At 36.1% G+C, this 16,032-nt stretch overlaps 2 protein-coding genes across 9 annotated transcripts; one reads left to right on the top strand and one right to left on the bottom strand.

Moving 5' to 3' along the window:
- Nucleotides 1–1,017: 1,017 nt before the first annotated feature.
- On the top strand, nt 1,018–2,942 carry LOC108988292 (pollen-specific leucine-rich repeat extensin-like protein 2). Of its 6 annotated transcripts, none has more exons than XM_018961517.2 (3): nt 1,018–1,415; nt 1,690–1,774; nt 1,940–2,933. In XM_018961517.2, exons 1-3 carry the CDS (start codon nt 1,404–1,406, stop codon nt 2,623–2,625), a joined length of 783 nt encoding a protein of 260 aa, XP_018817062.1. In that variant the 5' UTR covers nt 1,018–1,403; the 3' UTR covers nt 2,626–2,933. The 6 variants fall into 6 exon arrangements, with proteins under 6 accessions (XP_018817062.1, XP_035544766.1, XP_018817064.1 ...); XM_035688873.1 differs by having other exon boundaries at nt 1,574–1,774; nt 1,935–2,933; XM_018961519.2 differs by having other exon boundaries at nt 1,048–1,415; nt 1,935–2,942.
- A 2,049-nt stretch (nt 2,943–4,991) lies between these two features.
- Nucleotides 4,992–14,137, bottom strand: LOC109020357 (protein FAR1-RELATED SEQUENCE 9-like). Of its 3 annotated transcripts, XM_019002803.2 has the most exons (5): nt 13,982–14,129; nt 11,504–11,776; nt 10,060–10,442; nt 7,454–8,937; nt 4,992–5,473 (listed from the first exon to the last, which is right to left on the bottom strand). In XM_019002803.2, the coding sequence occupies exons 4-5, from the start codon at nt 8,933–8,935 to the stop codon at nt 5,306–5,308; spliced, it is 1,650 nt and encodes a 549-aa protein (XP_018858348.2). In that variant the 5' UTR covers nt 8,936–8,937; nt 10,060–10,442; nt 11,504–11,776; nt 13,982–14,129; the 3' UTR covers nt 4,992–5,305. The 3 variants fall into 3 exon arrangements, with proteins under 3 accessions (XP_018858348.2, XP_018858347.2, XP_018858349.2); XM_019002804.2 differs by lacking the exon at nt 10,060–10,442 and having other exon boundaries at nt 5,097–5,473; XM_019002802.2 differs by lacking the exons at nt 10,060–10,442; nt 11,504–11,776 and having other exon boundaries at nt 4,994–5,473; nt 13,982–14,137.
- Between the last annotated feature and the right edge of the window lie 1,895 nt (nt 14,138–16,032).

Here is a 16,032-nt window from a genome sequence, read left to right as displayed (position 1 = left end):
GGTTTAAGACATAAATAAATGCAGAGTGTACATCACATATATCATGTGCATCAAGTGCATCATGTATTAAAACTCCCTTGTATGATAACTGTACGTATGATAATGGGTCAAGTGCCCGATTATTGTCATTGATGAAACCGCCTTATATATCGACTATGCATGTGCCGAATACATATTTATGTATGTATATATGTATACTCATTCATGATGCCAGGATCATGATCATCTGCCTCCCAAAAGTTTAAACTTATTTAGTACATATATATATTCAGGCATTCTATATATCTTCAACCCGCCCATAGAATATTGGTGATAAATAGTACCAACAAATAAAGGTGTATCAAGATCCGTAACCTACTTTATGTCTCTCGCATTTAAAATTGACAGCCACCGAAGAAAGAAAAGTACCCCACAAGTGTGAAATTTGGTATTAGGTTGCATCTCGGCCTCTAAAGAAAAGCTAGCTCGCTCGCTCGCTCGCACGCATGAACACACTTATATCTCCAGAACCCACGAATATTTAGGACGATTCTGAGGGCGCAGATTGCCAGCTTGAGTCGAAGCGGATTAGTTTGGCAAGTGGGATTAGATATAAAATTTTTATTTTATTATAATTTTTTTAAATTTTAAATATTTAATTTTTTTAAATATTAAAATAATAATAATATTAAAAAAAAATTATTTTAAAGTTTTATCTAAAATAAAAAATTCTCAACTTACTGTTCAAACATATGGCATTGCAAGATGGCATGTACCAATTGAGTCGGTCGGTGTAGTAATTGGTGTAATCAGAGCCTGAAATATTTTAATTAAAAACTGGTGGCCATAAGGACTTAACGGCCGGAAAAGTCGACCCAAACTTAAGCCACACTCCAAGATGGTTGAAACTTGGTCTAGGGACACGTGTACGGTTCCCATGCTGGGGTGCATGCACAATAATTGAATCTGAACGAACTTTGTACCTTAGCGTATAGTTTTTGGTTTGATTAAATAATGGATGGTAAGGTAAGGTGGGTCAATCAAAACCACCACATGCTCGCAAATGCGAGCGAGATTGGAGAGTCAGAAATCAAAGCCAGCCACCACCAGCCCTCACCTTATAATAGAGACAATCTTGTAGTAGTGATGCCATGAGATTCAACATGGGGAACTTTACGTGTCTACATCCCATTGGCTCTAAGTGTGGAAAATAAGACATTTTTTTTTCCTGGACGTACGATATAGGATGCTTCGTAAGATGCCTTGTGGGCTAATAACTCCTGATGTCTTGATCTCTCGCACTGTGGCCGCTTCTGTGTCAGTCTGTTCCACACTTCCACTCTAGTTGCTCGATAAAAAGGAGTCTTCTTCGTATTTCTGTTTGTCCGAGGTTGAGATCTGAACAGACAGACAGCCAGCCAGCCATGGTGGAAAAGGTTCGTAAATTTTGTAACTTCCCACTCTCTGCCTCTCAATACCCATTTGATATTATGATCCAATCTTCAATTTTTTGTGGTTGTCCTTTAAAATGTTACTTTGATTTTGGCTTCCAGATAGATCTTCGTTATTTTCACATGCCCATCTTTTGTGTCAGAACCTGCTTTGATTCTGTCGTAGGCAGATCGACAGATTGCTATTTGCTTTTCAGAGATTTTGTTCTCTTGTTTTCTTGGCCATGAGTACGAAGTTAGAATTTGCATACTCTTACAGGCTACTACAATAATGGTGCTCGAGGTTGACCTTCAGTGCCATCGCTGCTACAAGAAGGTGAAGAAGGTTCTATGCAAAATCCCTCGTGAGTCTCTCTCTTTCTCTAGTACTATATTATGTGGATGATTGTACGGCGCGAGTGCTTAAGTTTAAGTTGTTATCTAGCGTGGTTCCTAATTGAGCAGTAAAACCAGAAAGAAAAAGACTGAGTTATTATATATGTGGTGTTGAATTTTGTGAACAAGATCAGAAATACAAGACCAGGTGTATGACGAGAAGAAAAACTTGGTGATGATCAAAGTTGTATGTTGCTCTCCCGAAAAGATTAAGCAAAAGATTATCTGCAAGTGTGGTGATTCCCTTAAGAGCATTGAGATCAAACAGCCCCCGAAGCCGAAAGAACCGGAGAAACCGAAGGATCCTCCCAAGCCAGCTCAGAAGCCGAAAGAAGCGGAGAAACCAAAGGATCCTCCCAAGCCAGCTGATAAGCCGAAAGAACCGGAGAAACCAAAGGATCCTCCCAAGCCAGCTGAGAAGCCGAAAGAACCCGAGAAGCCTAAGGAAAAACCTGCGAATCCTCCCAAGCCAGCCGAGAAGCCGAAAGAGCCTGAGAAGCCAAAGGAGAAAGCTGCGGATCCTCCCAAGCCAGCTGAAAAGCCTAAAGAACCGGCACCGGCACCCAAGCCTCCCGTCGTCGTGCCGTGTTATCCAGTACTACCGCCCGGTTATCCAATTGGGACGTGTTGTTCATCATGTTATGAAGGTCGTGGCGGGGGGCCATGCTTTCACGGTCATGGCGGGCCACCCCCAAGTTACGAGGGCTATGGAAGGCCAGTGTATGATAGTTATGGTGGAGGTTATTACAGGCCAGACTGCTACGTGAGCCGTTGTGACTATTTCAATGAAGAAAACACATCAGGATGCACAATCATGTAAATGGGAGTGAATGCATCATACATGGTCGTGATCAGATCATCAATTAGCCTTCTTTTTGCATCTCACGTCACGGCTGCTCGCATTTGTTTTTCTTTGCTTGTTCAGAAGGACAGAAAAAAGATAAGAGTACGTAATAAAATCAATGGTGGGATGGCTGAGAAAAATAAAAAATAAAAATAAAAAATGGTTGTGGGATATGATTTTAATTATGTCGGTTGACAATTGGCTTTTGATTTTCGTAGTACTGCTCATGTAACGACTTTTAAATGAAAGTGGTTATCTATATATGAAATTTTTACTTTCGGGTAGTTGTCGTACGAGCTATATACTTACTTTTTTGTTTCTTTATTATAATTGTGAAGATCAAAAGAAGATTAAAACATATTTTCAATCAATCATTTCTTTTCATATAGATAATGCACTTGCTTTTGATTCGGCCTTATAAAGATCGCATATATCATGATCAGTACGTTCTTTCCTGGTTGGGGTCAATGATCGAGATAGTCGATCATGGCCATCATGCGGCAAATTTCAAAGGAATGGATGATGCATGGTTGATATATTGATCGAGATGATCGATGTTCCATGTAATTGATCTTTGAGCCCATTCGTTGGAGCTAGCTAGCTAAGCTGGTTGGACACTACGCATCCAGATCGATCGTTATCTTTATATGTCCCTTAAAAGCAAGAGTTGCTTTCAGTAGTAGTACTACTATAACCTTCCTATTGTGTGTCAAATTTTGCTTTATCTTTTTTGTTTGTTTTCAAGGACAAAAAACTTGTTGGTGTCGCATAATTGATATCCCATTAATCCTGGTCTAGTTGATCATCATTTTTTTTAGAGAGATGCTTCCACAACAATAACAAGATAGTAACTTAGGCCTTATTTGAATGTTGAGATGAGATGAGATGAGATAAAAAAATCTATAAATAATAATGTTATGGTTTGTAAATAATAGTGAAATGATTTGAGTTAAGATGTTTTATTAAATTTTAAAAAATTGGAGAGAAAAAATTGAATAAAAATATTATAAAATCAGAATATTATTAGAATATAATTTTATTTATTTATTTTGGAATATGAAAATGTTGAATTGATTTTTGTGTTTTGTTCGAAAGTTTAAAAAAATTATAATGGTTAGGTAATGATTAGATAAAAAAATTAAATATTTGAAATTAAAAAGTGTTTGTATTTGAATGATGTTTGAAAAAAAATGAGATAAGATGAGATGTATTGAGATAGTTGTCCACATGAGACTTATGTTCTTTCACTTTCTAGTGAGTTAGAAGGAAAATATGTTGCCTCTTACAATCTTTCGTAAAAGAAAAAAAAGGTAATCACAAAAATAAAAATCTCATAAAAAAGTAAGAGAAAAGCATGAAACACCAAAATAATTTTCAAAAAGAAATGCTTTAACCAATTTCATAAAAATAAACTCACATATCGACGAGACTTCATATATTATGGCACATCAAATTATATAAATTATATTTATTATAAAGTAGTTATAACGTATCACATGAAACCATATAAATTTATGAATATATTTATATGAAATATCTTTATAATTCTAGCACTTCTCATTTTAAAAAATGAAAAGAAAACAAAAGGAATACAGTAACAGTATTGACAGCAACGAGTATAAGTTATTATATACGTATCCAAAGTGCGAAGCTTCTGTTGTCAAAAGAAATAAGTACCCATCATCTACTTTCATCCTCATCGGTAAATGTGGTCCTCCAAAAGCATGAAAATAGTGCTATATATATATATATGTCTCCAAAATGGTGTCTCACATGCTACTCCAAGTGTGGGACTGCCCCCTCCTACTTCTTCCTCTCAAATTTCATCTTTCTCTTCTATTCCTTCTTTCTCTTGTTATGGAGAGCAAGAGACGAGTTGAGAGCCTTTACATATCATATTACCTTAACTTTTTCTCTTTCATTTTAATATTTTAATTTTATCAGATGACAGATGTACATATCTAGTGTCAGCATCATCTATGACTCCTTTGATTAACTATTGGCCACCACATTAAAAAATGGCATCAACACAAATAATATTACCGATATATTTATCATGGTTATAATAAAATGTATATATCAGTATATCTTTGTATATATATACTAGTAATGGCACAACGTGCGATTCAAGCGTGCCCAGTTACAAAAATATGATAAATATTATCAAAAATCAAATCTTCTTGTAAAAACAAATAATAAGAAAAAACAGATTAATAAATATAATTATGATATGTAATCGGAGCTAGTATCGGACAAATTTACAGATATGATCGTAAATTAGATCTTACTTGGCTACCTGTCACTCCACAATGAACAAGAAAATGAGAATTTAAATCCATACAAATTTGAAACAAGTTAAAGATTTATACAAGTTAAATTAAACCTAATACAAACTTAAGACAAGTCATACAACTATACAAGTTTAGTGGATAAGCAAATTATAGGAATTTAAGTAACAGCTTTCTAAACCAACAGTACATGTCATGTCAGTACTTAAACTGAACGGTGAAAATATAAGTTACAATCCGTCACATCCCCCCTCACCCACCAGACGCCATGCCCTTTCCAAGCTCAATTAAAAAAAAGAAAAAAAAAAAAAAAACTACTAGTAAATGAAAATATACACTTACACGCGATTATTTCCTTCATGTAGCCTTCACTCTTTCAAACTAAGCCTCGCATTTTGAACCTTCACTGATAGCTTTAACTTCTGTTCTTCCATATCTCTCAGGACAGCTAACAGGTTTGCTCGATACACTTCACATCGTCGATTAATGTTCTCCAAATCTGCAGTCAATTCGCGAACTTTCTTTTCCTTCTCGTCCTGAGCAACAAATTAATGAATTATATCGTAATTGAAAATGCAATCAACATCACAAGGATATGTTTTGAGTTTCTGATATGCATTACAGAGAATCTGTAACGCTGTTTGCATTTCTTTTTAATTGCATTACAACGTATTCATATTTATTTGAAGCAATAACGTGTGACACCAAACAACTTTTTCTTTCCTCCTTTCTTGCTGGTAAACCACACGGCAAACGCACCAATTGCCTATTGAATTCACAATCTTACCATCCAACACATTATTGTAAGGGAAAATTCCATTGGAGCTAGACCTCAAAGGCTAGAGGTTTCAAGATTCAAGATTCAATATCCAAAGTTTCAAGATTCTCAATACATAAAACAATCGTGTTTCATTTCTTGAAAACTTGAACCACATTCATGTTGAGTTATGTGAGCCTGGTTGTGAGCCGACAATACGTCAAGCCGAGAGTTTGCTAGACAAGGCGTTCGAGCGAAGCTCGGTTAAAGAGTTCACTCGAGTAGCACTCGACATTAGACTCGAGTGAAGCTCAATCTGAGAGTTTGCTTGAGGTGCACTCAACACTCTACTCGAGCGAATAACCCATAAAGTTGCCGCCTTAGGGTTTTTCCACTGTTTACTATATATATGTATGTTATTTTGTTTGAAAAGATGAGATGAACAAGAGAGAGTGAGGAACAATGATTTTGGAGCTCTAGAGAGAGAGAGTTGAGATTGTGAGTAGAGGGGAGCTCCTGTAACTCATTGTCTAGTGGAAATCTCCTTTGAATAAAATTCCTTGCAACTCTGTGGATGTAAACACGTTGCCGAACCACGTAAATCTTGTGTCGTGTGGCATTTATATTTTCACAATGATTTTGGAGCTCTAGAGAGAGAGAGTTGAGATTGTGAGTAGAGGGGAGCTCCTGTAACTCATTGTCTAGTGGAAATCTCCTTTGAATAAAATTCCTTGCAACTCTGTGGATGTAAACACGTTGCCGAACCACGTAAATCTTGTGTCGTGTGATTTATTCCTATATTTCTGCATTTATATTTTCATTGTCTTCTCACTATCGTTGTTTGTGGTTGTGTTATTTTCCCAACAACTGGTATCAGAGCTCCAAGGTTTGGGATTCGGCGCTGAAAGAGAACGATGCCTGGAAAAGAAGTGAAGGTTGGAATCAAGAAGTTCGATGGCACAGGTTTTGGATACTAGAGGATATAGTTCGTGGATTATCTTTACAGGAAGAAGCTCCATCTTCCTCTATTAGGAAAGAAGCTGGATAGTATGGTTGATGCTGATTGAAACATGTTAGATCGACAAGTTCTAGGGGTTATACTACTCACCCTATCGAGATCAGTGGCGCATAATGTTATTAAAAGGAGAACCACAGCGGATTTCAATGCGGCTTTTTCTGGTATGTATAAAAAGTCTTCGGCGAGTAACAAGATGCACCTAAGGAAGAAACTATTCAGTCTGAGAATGATAGAAAGTACGTCTATGAGTAGAGAGAGAGAGGCCCTAGAGAGAGAGTTGAGAATGAGTCAAGGGGAGCTCTGGCAACTCGTTGTGTATTGTAAACCTCCTCTGAATAAAATTCCCTGTAGCTCCGTGAATGTAGACACGTTGCCGAACCATGTAAATCTTGTGTCGAGTGATTGATTCCTGTGTTTCCGCATTTATATTTTCATTGTCTTCTCGCTATCGTTGTTTGTGGGTTGTGTCAATTTAGCCACTCAATCTAAACAGATACAAAATCCTTATTTAGGACAATTTTGTGCATGCCTATGCACGTGTGTGTGTGTGTGTGTGTGTGTGTGTGTGTGTGTGTGAGAGAGAGAGAGAGAGAGAGAGAGAGAGAGAGAAGGTGGGAGGAGAGGGGGGGGGATGTCTTCAAAGGAAGAAACTATTCGGCAATATAAATTATGAAAGAAAAAAGAAAACATAAAAATGAAGGTCCTTTATAGAGATAAGCTTGTTAAGTGGGAGAAACTAACCGCAGATTGATGTGTTGCCATTTGACTTCCTTGATTTGCCTGTAACTCATGCCCAACACCGTTTACCAGAGTACCAACCTGGGTAGGTGTTGGACCTTGATTCTTCACAGCAGCAACCTTCTTAGCTGCCTCTTTCAAAGCATCCAATGCCACGTTATAAATGTGAATAGATTTTGCCCCTTCTTCCACATATTTGATTGCGTCTAGACGTAGATTGTTATACCGCACTGTTAAAGATTCTTGAGAACTGTTTGGCAACTCTGAAGCATGTTCATCCGACACAGCTCCACTCTTGGCATTCCTTGTCCATCGTTTCAATATATACTGAGATGGAAGAGTAAGAACATTTTTTGCTCTAAAAACTGCTAATATATGCCTACAAATAATTCCTGAATACTCAAACGTTTGGCAGCTGCAATTAGCTTTCATCTCAAAAGAATTGAAAGTCACAGCATGTGCTTTGTGGTCTTCCCCAAATTTGGCCACCCGGTATGTGGCGACAGTTCCTGATTCATCAATTTTGGTTGCAGGATTAGCAAGGGTCTCAACCAGTTCCTCTTGAAATTTCATGAATATTCTCCTTGTATAAAGATTTGCAGCTTGTTTTTCCATAGGAGAAGGTGTCTTCAAAATTGGGCTGGTGTTAGTAGTTTCATAATCTGCCTTCAATTCCATGTCATGCCAACTTGCTATAGCTTTCTCGTATTGCTTCATCAACATTTGTATGGTGGTGGATACATTCACATAACCATCAAAGAACAAATTTATAGGTTCACTTCCATCACCTCTAGATATCTCTCCAAAGAAAGTGTCTCGCATGCAAACTGGTAGCCACTGTTGTCTTGCATTGTACATTGATTGAAGCCATTCACTATCCATAATATAGTATCTCTCCAGCAGTGATTGCCAGCATGAATCAAACTCATCAATTGTCTCTGTCTCAGTAATGCACTTCTTAAATTCTGTTTCAAAAGTAGGATGTGACTGATATAGATGAGCCAGTTTCTCCCGTGTTTCTCTGAACATGGCAGACAAACATAAACGGTGGCGGGTTTCAGGAAGAACTTGTGTAACAGCAACTTGTAAGAGTGGGTTTGGGTCGCTTGTTATAGAAACAGGGCAGCGTCCAGACATTGCATGAAGCCAAGTTTGAAATAGCCAAATGTAGGAGGACTCAGACTCATCGAGAATTAACGCGCAACCAAACAACACTGGCTGCCCATGATGATTATACCCTGTGAACGAGGAAAATGGCACCCTATACCCATTCATCTTGTACGTTGTGTCAAATATGACGGCATCCCCAAAGTACGAATAGTTCATTCTGGACGTTGCATCTGCCCAGAATATATTTCCACCAGTGTGATCATTATCACCCTGAATTGCATAGAAGAAAGCTGGATTCTCTGCATTCATCCGCTTCAGGTGGTCCAATAAATGTTGACCCCCACCCCCAAGGGTCCTTTGTCTGCCGCCGCTCATGGCTTGAGATATCAACAGTTGAATGAATTAAAAAAACAAAAAAAAGAGAGAGTTTAGAGAAAATGAGTGAAAAGGGAGATATGCATATTAACAATACAATTAAAAAAAAAAAAAGAAAACGTTGCATGGATTCAAGCTCAGCTAGGGGTGAAGCATTCCTACATTGTGATAAGCAATGCACTTTATTGAGAGGCACATGCCATGAATCATGATTTTGGGTCAAGTGAGCCAATTCCTATTGCAAGCTAATTTGGTTCATTAAAGTCACCATAAAACAACAAACTGCATGAAGGGCAAGATGCAACAACCTGCTTTCAAAATTTCACTGCCTAATGCTAGTGAGCAAGAAGTGGCCTCGTATGCATGCTGTGAAACATAACATCGATTATATAAAAAATATGCAGCACAACTTCACCCATCATTCTAGTTATGGCAATTTAATATACTATCGCCTATTTCTATCCAACAAACATTTTAGGAATCAAATGTGAGAACAAATCTGGTGCAATATCAAGTTGGAAGAATTCCGATAGTCCATTAGGCTTTCTCTACTGTCCTTGAAAACTTTACATTGATATTTAGTGGTTGAAGTTGAAGGGTTTGTTATGATGTAGTGGGGTGGCTTGATTGAGTCAACCCCCTATGCGGTCCGAAAACTCTTGTAGGATATAAGCTTCTCCATTCTCAATAGAACCATATTAATTTGATAAAAAAAAAAATCTTTATCTTCTCAGTTTTTATCATTTGCAGAGTTCTTACGAGTATGGGCATGAGAGTGAGACATAAAAGAGGAAACACTTTGTTAATAAAACTTTTTCATCATAACAATGAAACGCTTCTCATCTTGATCAGACGATTGGGGATTTTACGTATTTTATTATAAGAACCAATTAAGATTGATCTATATCCCTATGAAGAACCAATTTCCTCCACGAAAAGAAAAGAGAAGTAATCCTCAGACCGGCGGGGGGCAAAATTCCCAATGAAGAATCCATTTCCTTTCCCAATAATTTCTATATTATGAAAAGAGACCCGAAGCATGAATCACATACATCTGTGGAAGACTATTATTATGACTAGGATAGAAGTGCGGCAATTTCTATATAGACAAGGAAGCCGCTTACCTTTCGGTTTAACGTTGAGCGACAACCTGAGCAAAATTTGAGGCAGAGAGTAAAAAGCTTTCTACTTGTGCTCAATCATGACTCATATGCACCATCTGGCTCTTCATCAATGGAAGCGATTGATGCATACTTCACTTTTGCTGGGTTTAGTTGGTTTGTTGTTCAAAGAAGAGGGACAAACAGAAGCTCCTAAGCCCTAGATTCTTCCATCGCATTGCTCGATTCGTTCTAAAAAATGGCAATTTCCTAAGCTGATTTTCGAATCCCTTCCCTGTTGGTTGAAATTACACTGATCGAGTTCTAGGCTCCATCGAATCTCGATGATGTGCATGTGGCTGGAGTTAGGGCTTAAGGTGCTATGATCCTTTTAATTTCTTCAAAGCCTGCAGGCCCAAGGTTTTATCATCCCAACGATTAGGGACAAATAAGTAATTATTAGATACGGTATATTTTTAGGCATGACTAGGTTTTACAAACTCGTTAAACTATTTTATCGCATCTCATCTCATCTCAATATCTAAATATCATTTAAATACAAATATTTTTTAATTTCAAATTGTCAACTTTTCAACTTTTTTATCTAATCATTATCTAATTATTACGACTTTCTCAAACTTCCAAACAAAACATAAAAATTAATTCGACTTTTTTAAATCCCAAAACAAAAATAATATTAAAAATTATATTCTAACTCTCTTTTAACTTTATAATTTTTTTTATTTAATTTTTTTTTCTCTCCTTCCCAAAACTGATGAAACATCTTAACTCAAACAATTTCATTATTATTCACAAATTATCTCACTACTATTTACTGATTTCTCATATCATCTCATCTCATTTCATATAATATTATTATATATCGTGATTGATTTAACTATCATATAAATTGTATTTCGAAACTGCATAATAATTTTTTTATTAAATATTAGATTAGTAGTAATTAGTTTTAGATACGAGAATTTGTCATGGGTTATAGGTTGAATTAACATGTCTTGATGCATGTTGCTAAGTTATTGAACGGTGACAGAAGAGTGTGGCTACCAAAGAGAGAAGCATGCAAGATTTTATGATAATAAAGACTAAGGATTTAATCAAATTTAATAGCTTTCAAGCTTTTGGATTAATAGTTAAGCTTGTAATGAGGTATGGTGATTTTTTCTCCGAATGACTTATCTATTATATCCATGCACATATTGTATAGTGTTTACACAAGAATGTTATAAATCTCATTATTCTCAATCACACTTGCTAACACAATTAATAAATTTGCAGTAATTTTACATGTCAACTGTTTATAATGTACCACAATGGCTAGAATAATAAAATCTGAAATGAATAATATTATTTCTTTTAATTCTTACACCTCACGATCAATTCCCAAAGTTGATAAGCCTAAGAAATCAAATAGAAAACAAATTAAAGGGGAAAAAAAGAGTTAAATTACCTAGCAAGATATGACATTATAGATCCCATTCCATACATTTTGAGAAACAACTTCGTAAATGGTTGTCCATAATTTGCTTTATATGGGGCCAAAAATGAACTGATTCATGAAGATTTTGTTGCATTTGATGGTGGACAATTGGAAGGGCTGGTTGGGGTTGTGCATGGCCGAAACCATCTCTCAGCACCTAAAGGCAGGGCCTGCAGCTTGGTACCGACTTTTATAGCCCAGCTCAGCCCAGCCCAGGAAAAGATGGTAAGCTAGTATGATACACTGAAAAAGATCATCAGATAACAAAATGAAAAATAATATTGTTTTCCATAATGACTATTTTTTTTTATATTTTTTAAGAATAAGTCCATGCATGCACTTTTTCTTAGATTGTTATGCGTGCTATGGTTATCAGCTTTCCAAGGATTATGAACATGAAAAGGTAAGAAAATTAGAAAGGAGGAAAAGACAGTAATTAAGTATGCATGAGTAGCTAGGAAATGATCAGGCAAGACATTGAAGATTCATCCAGTACTGCATTTACAAATTAGTTGCATTTATGTTGGATGGTTGGATGGGTTTGTCGGGGTTGGACAACCCTGTCTCAGCACTCAAGATCAGCATGCACCAAGTTGCAGGAGGCCCCAGTTTGGGAAAGTTGTAATAATTAGATAATGATTAGATAAAAAAGTTGAAAAGTTGACAATTTGAAATTAAAAAATATTTCTATTTAAATTATATTTAGATGTTGAGATGAGATGGGATACGATGAAATGGTTTAAAAAGTTTGTAAAACCTAATCAGGCCTAAAAATATACTGTATCTAATAATTACCTATTTGTCCCTAATCGTCAGGATGATAAAACCTTGGGCATCCAGGCTTTGAAGAAATTAAAAGGATCATAGCACCTTAAGCCCTAACTCTAGGCACATGCACGTTATCGAGAGTTGATGGAGCCTAGAACTCGATCAACATAATTTCAACCAACTAGGAAGAGGATTCAAAAATCAGCTTAGAAAATTGCCATTTTTTAGAACAAGTCGAGCAATGCGATGTTAGAATCTAGGGTTTAGGGGCTTCTGTTTGCCCCTCTTCTTTGAACAACAAACCAACTAAACCCGGCAAAAGTGAAGTCTACATCAGTCGCTTCCATTGAAGAAGAGTCAAATGGTGGGTATGAGTCATGACTGAGCACAAGTAGAAAGCTTTTTGCTCCTTACTTTAAATTTTGCTCAGGCTGCTGCTCAGCATTAAACCGGAAGGTAAGCGGCTTCCTTGTCTATATAGAAATTACTGCACTTCTATCCTAATCATAATAATCCTCTTTCCACAGATGTATGTGATTCATGCTTCATGTCTCTTTTCATAATATATAAATTATTGGGAAAGGAAATGGATTCTTCATAGGGAATTATTCCCACAGCCGGTCTGAGGATTACTTTTCTTTTCTCATGGAGGAAATTGGTTCTTCATAGGGATATAGATCAATCTCAATTGGTTCTTATGATAAAATACGTAAAATCCCCTGAACGTCTGATCAAGATGAGAAGTGTTTCATTATTCTGATGAAAAATTTTTATTAACAAAGTGTTTCCTCTTTTATGTCTCACTCTCATGCCCATAATTGTAAGAACTCTGCAAATGATAAAAACTGAAAAGATAAAAGTTTTTTTTTTTTTATCAAATTAATATGGTTCTATTGAGAAAGGAGAAGCTTATATGCTACAAGAGTTTTCGGACCACATAGAGGGTTGACTCAATCAAGCCACCCCACTACGGCATAACAAACCCTTCAACTTCAACCACTAAATATCAACTTGAAATTTCTCTTGAAAATGGAGTGTCAATTTTGATGCAAAAAATAGGGTATTTTTGTAAAGGAAAAATGCAAAATTAATTCTTGATTTTTGCACGGTTATCTTTTCATACGAAATGTAAAATGTAATTGAGGCAGATGAAATTAACACATCAAAAGCTCCAAGAAAACTTACAGCAAACAGATCCAGGTAATTGCATACACAACAAGCAATACCATGAAATACCAGCCATCCAAGACTCAATCCAACTAAGCAGAGGATATAATCAACAACAAGACTCAATCCATCGAGTCACTGTAGCAGTAACACTTTGTCTATTAAACAACCCAGAAGCTGCTTTAGATCACAAACTACACAAACCACAAGATGAACATATGGCAGATAGCAATCAAACTACACTTAATTAACACTAACTCCCATATAAACCAGCAGCAATAATAATAAAGATTAATCATAGAAATCCATCTGAAATTTGGGAATCATTTGTGACATTCACTCAATGCAAAAATGTCAAAATAATAGGCAGGCTCAGATCATGATGAGGTGAATAAACTAAACCATAAAGACCCATAAAAGGAATCAAACGATACATGGTAAAAGCTCAACATCTCCATGAGTTATAAAAGCTCAACAGTGTCAACACAGAGAGAGAGACGGAGAAAAACTAACTTCGATTAGCGCACGAGGATGAAGACGACGGAGCGTGATGAAGACGACGGCGCGACGGAGCGGAACTTCGATCGGCAGAGGAGGCTGGGGTTTCGGCGTGAGAGAGAGAGAGAGAGAGACAGCGAGCCTAGAGGGAGAGATCAATCTGAGAGGGATCGTAAGAAGAGTACAAAAACGGCGCCGTTTTTGTAATCAAAACGGCGCCGTTTTTGTAATCAAAACGGCGTCGTTTTGATACGGGTGGTTTGTTTTTAAAAAACCCGGGTATGTGGGATCCTAAGTATAATTATTCATAAATGATTATGTGTTCATCATATTGTAAACTTTCTATGTATGGGACGCAGAATTGCTACCTGTTAATTCAGAATCAATAAGAAAATGATCAAACTTAAATTGTTCTGGTATATTCCTGACGAGGAACAGTTAGTTCTAATCTTTTATTATGTTATGATATTTATATATAAAGTTACAGATTTTTATATTTTATACATTACTTCTTTCATTGTTTTTAGGCTTTCCTAGTTGAATAAGCCACAATATCTGATTGTAGATGAATAAGGAACCATCGGATTTGGACCGATGGAAAGCCCAATTATAGCAGGTGACCACTCAGTACAGTGTACAAGGCTAGGGAGGCCTGTTTGAGCCCATATAGAGACTTTTACTTTTGCAGCTTACAGATATGATTGGGCTGACAGGTCCACAACCTTTTAGGAATCTTCAAACCATATAAGTTAGGGTCTAATTAGGAATATTTTTATTTTTATTTTGAAAATTAAGTTTTGCAGAGCGTTTATATTGGTCTTCCACGTGCAAAATGGAATTCACTAAAGCCTCATCAATAGAATTTTCCTTGTGAGTTCGAGTCTATTGAAGATTTAAGGGTTTACAGGTGACAGAATTTGATAAATATCTCAACATTTGGGTTTGTCTGATGAGAAAGTAAATTCTCGAACTTAGCACAGTGGGTGTAATATAGAGGCATCATATACTATGTGAAATGGCTGATGAGAGAAAGTACCAACATTATAGGGGAACTCTTACGCCTCGTTAGTTTTCAGAAAATATCTAATATCATTTCATCTCATCTAATCATTACAACTTTTTCAACTTCCAATACAAAATAAAATAAACAATTCAATTTTTTCAAATCTTAAAAGAAAATTAATATTAAAAAATATATTTTAACAATACTTTATTCAACTTTTTAACTTTAATCTCAACTTATCTCATCTCATCTGCGAAAACAAATGAATCTAGTCTTTACTTTGCATCAAATTTGAAAGTGTGGCTTTCCCTTCAAATCGCCATATAAGCTAATACTCACTTTCTTTTCTTTGAAGAAGCCTGTAACAATTTCATGACAACTATAATAACAAAATTAAATGAAAACAACTTCTGCAGTATTGAGGTTCGAAAGTATATCTTTTATTTTGTAAAGATAATTATACCCTTAATTCATATGGTGGTAGTAGTAGTCATAATAGAGTGACACCTCAAGAAAGCCGTATACAAAATCAGCACAGCTATTTGCGCAAGCTCTTTGAACATGGTCATTCATCCAAATTTTCACTGCTCCATATGTGCTTGCCATTGTGTTTATAATCAAAAAAACAAAATATGTGCTTGCCATTGTGTTTATAATCAAAAAAACAAAATGGCAAGCACATATGGAGCAGATGGATAGGCGGTTTATGAAGTTGCTATATAATTTCCATTTTAACCCTATATAAAGGATTGGTTTGCCTGCTACTGAGGCAGCTACCACATCGAATGCTAATATATCTGGCTCTCAAACAACCAGAAAATTAAGGTAAAGTTCTAAGATTTTCATTGTTTCTACCTGGATTGAGTTTTAGGGTACGTTTGGAAACTAAACTAAACCAAACTCAACTCATCATTATAACTTTTTCAAATTCTAATACAAAATATAATAAACAATTCAACTTTTTCAAATCCTAAAATAATAATAATATTTAAAAATAATATTCTAATAATATTTTATTATCTCAACTCAACTCAGTTCAACATCCAAACGCACGCTTAGACTC

The sequence above is a fragment of the Juglans regia genome, chromosome 3 (genome assembly GCF_001411555.2).
Source record: "Juglans regia cultivar Chandler chromosome 3, Walnut 2.0, whole genome shotgun sequence".
NCBI classification, from domain to species: Eukaryota; Viridiplantae; Streptophyta; class Magnoliopsida; order Fagales; family Juglandaceae; genus Juglans; species Juglans regia.
This window is presented reverse-complemented; position numbering and strand designations above follow the sequence as displayed.

Excerpts from the sequence above, each read along its gene's own strand:
- LOC108988292 (XM_018961517.2), top strand. Across the intron at positions 1,775-1,939 it reads GGTTCTATGCAAAATCCCTC|AAATACAAGACCAGGTGTAT; the intron begins GTGAGTCTCTCT and ends GAACAAGATCAG.
- LOC109020357 (XM_019002802.2), bottom strand. The coding sequence starts at position 8,935 with ATGAGCGGCGGCAGACAAAGGACCCTTGGGGGTGGGGGTCAACATTTA. Across the intron at positions 5,474-7,453 it reads TGGCAACACATCAATCTGCG|GACGAGAAGGAAAAGAAAGT; the intron begins GTTAGTTTCTCC and ends TTTGTTGCTCAG.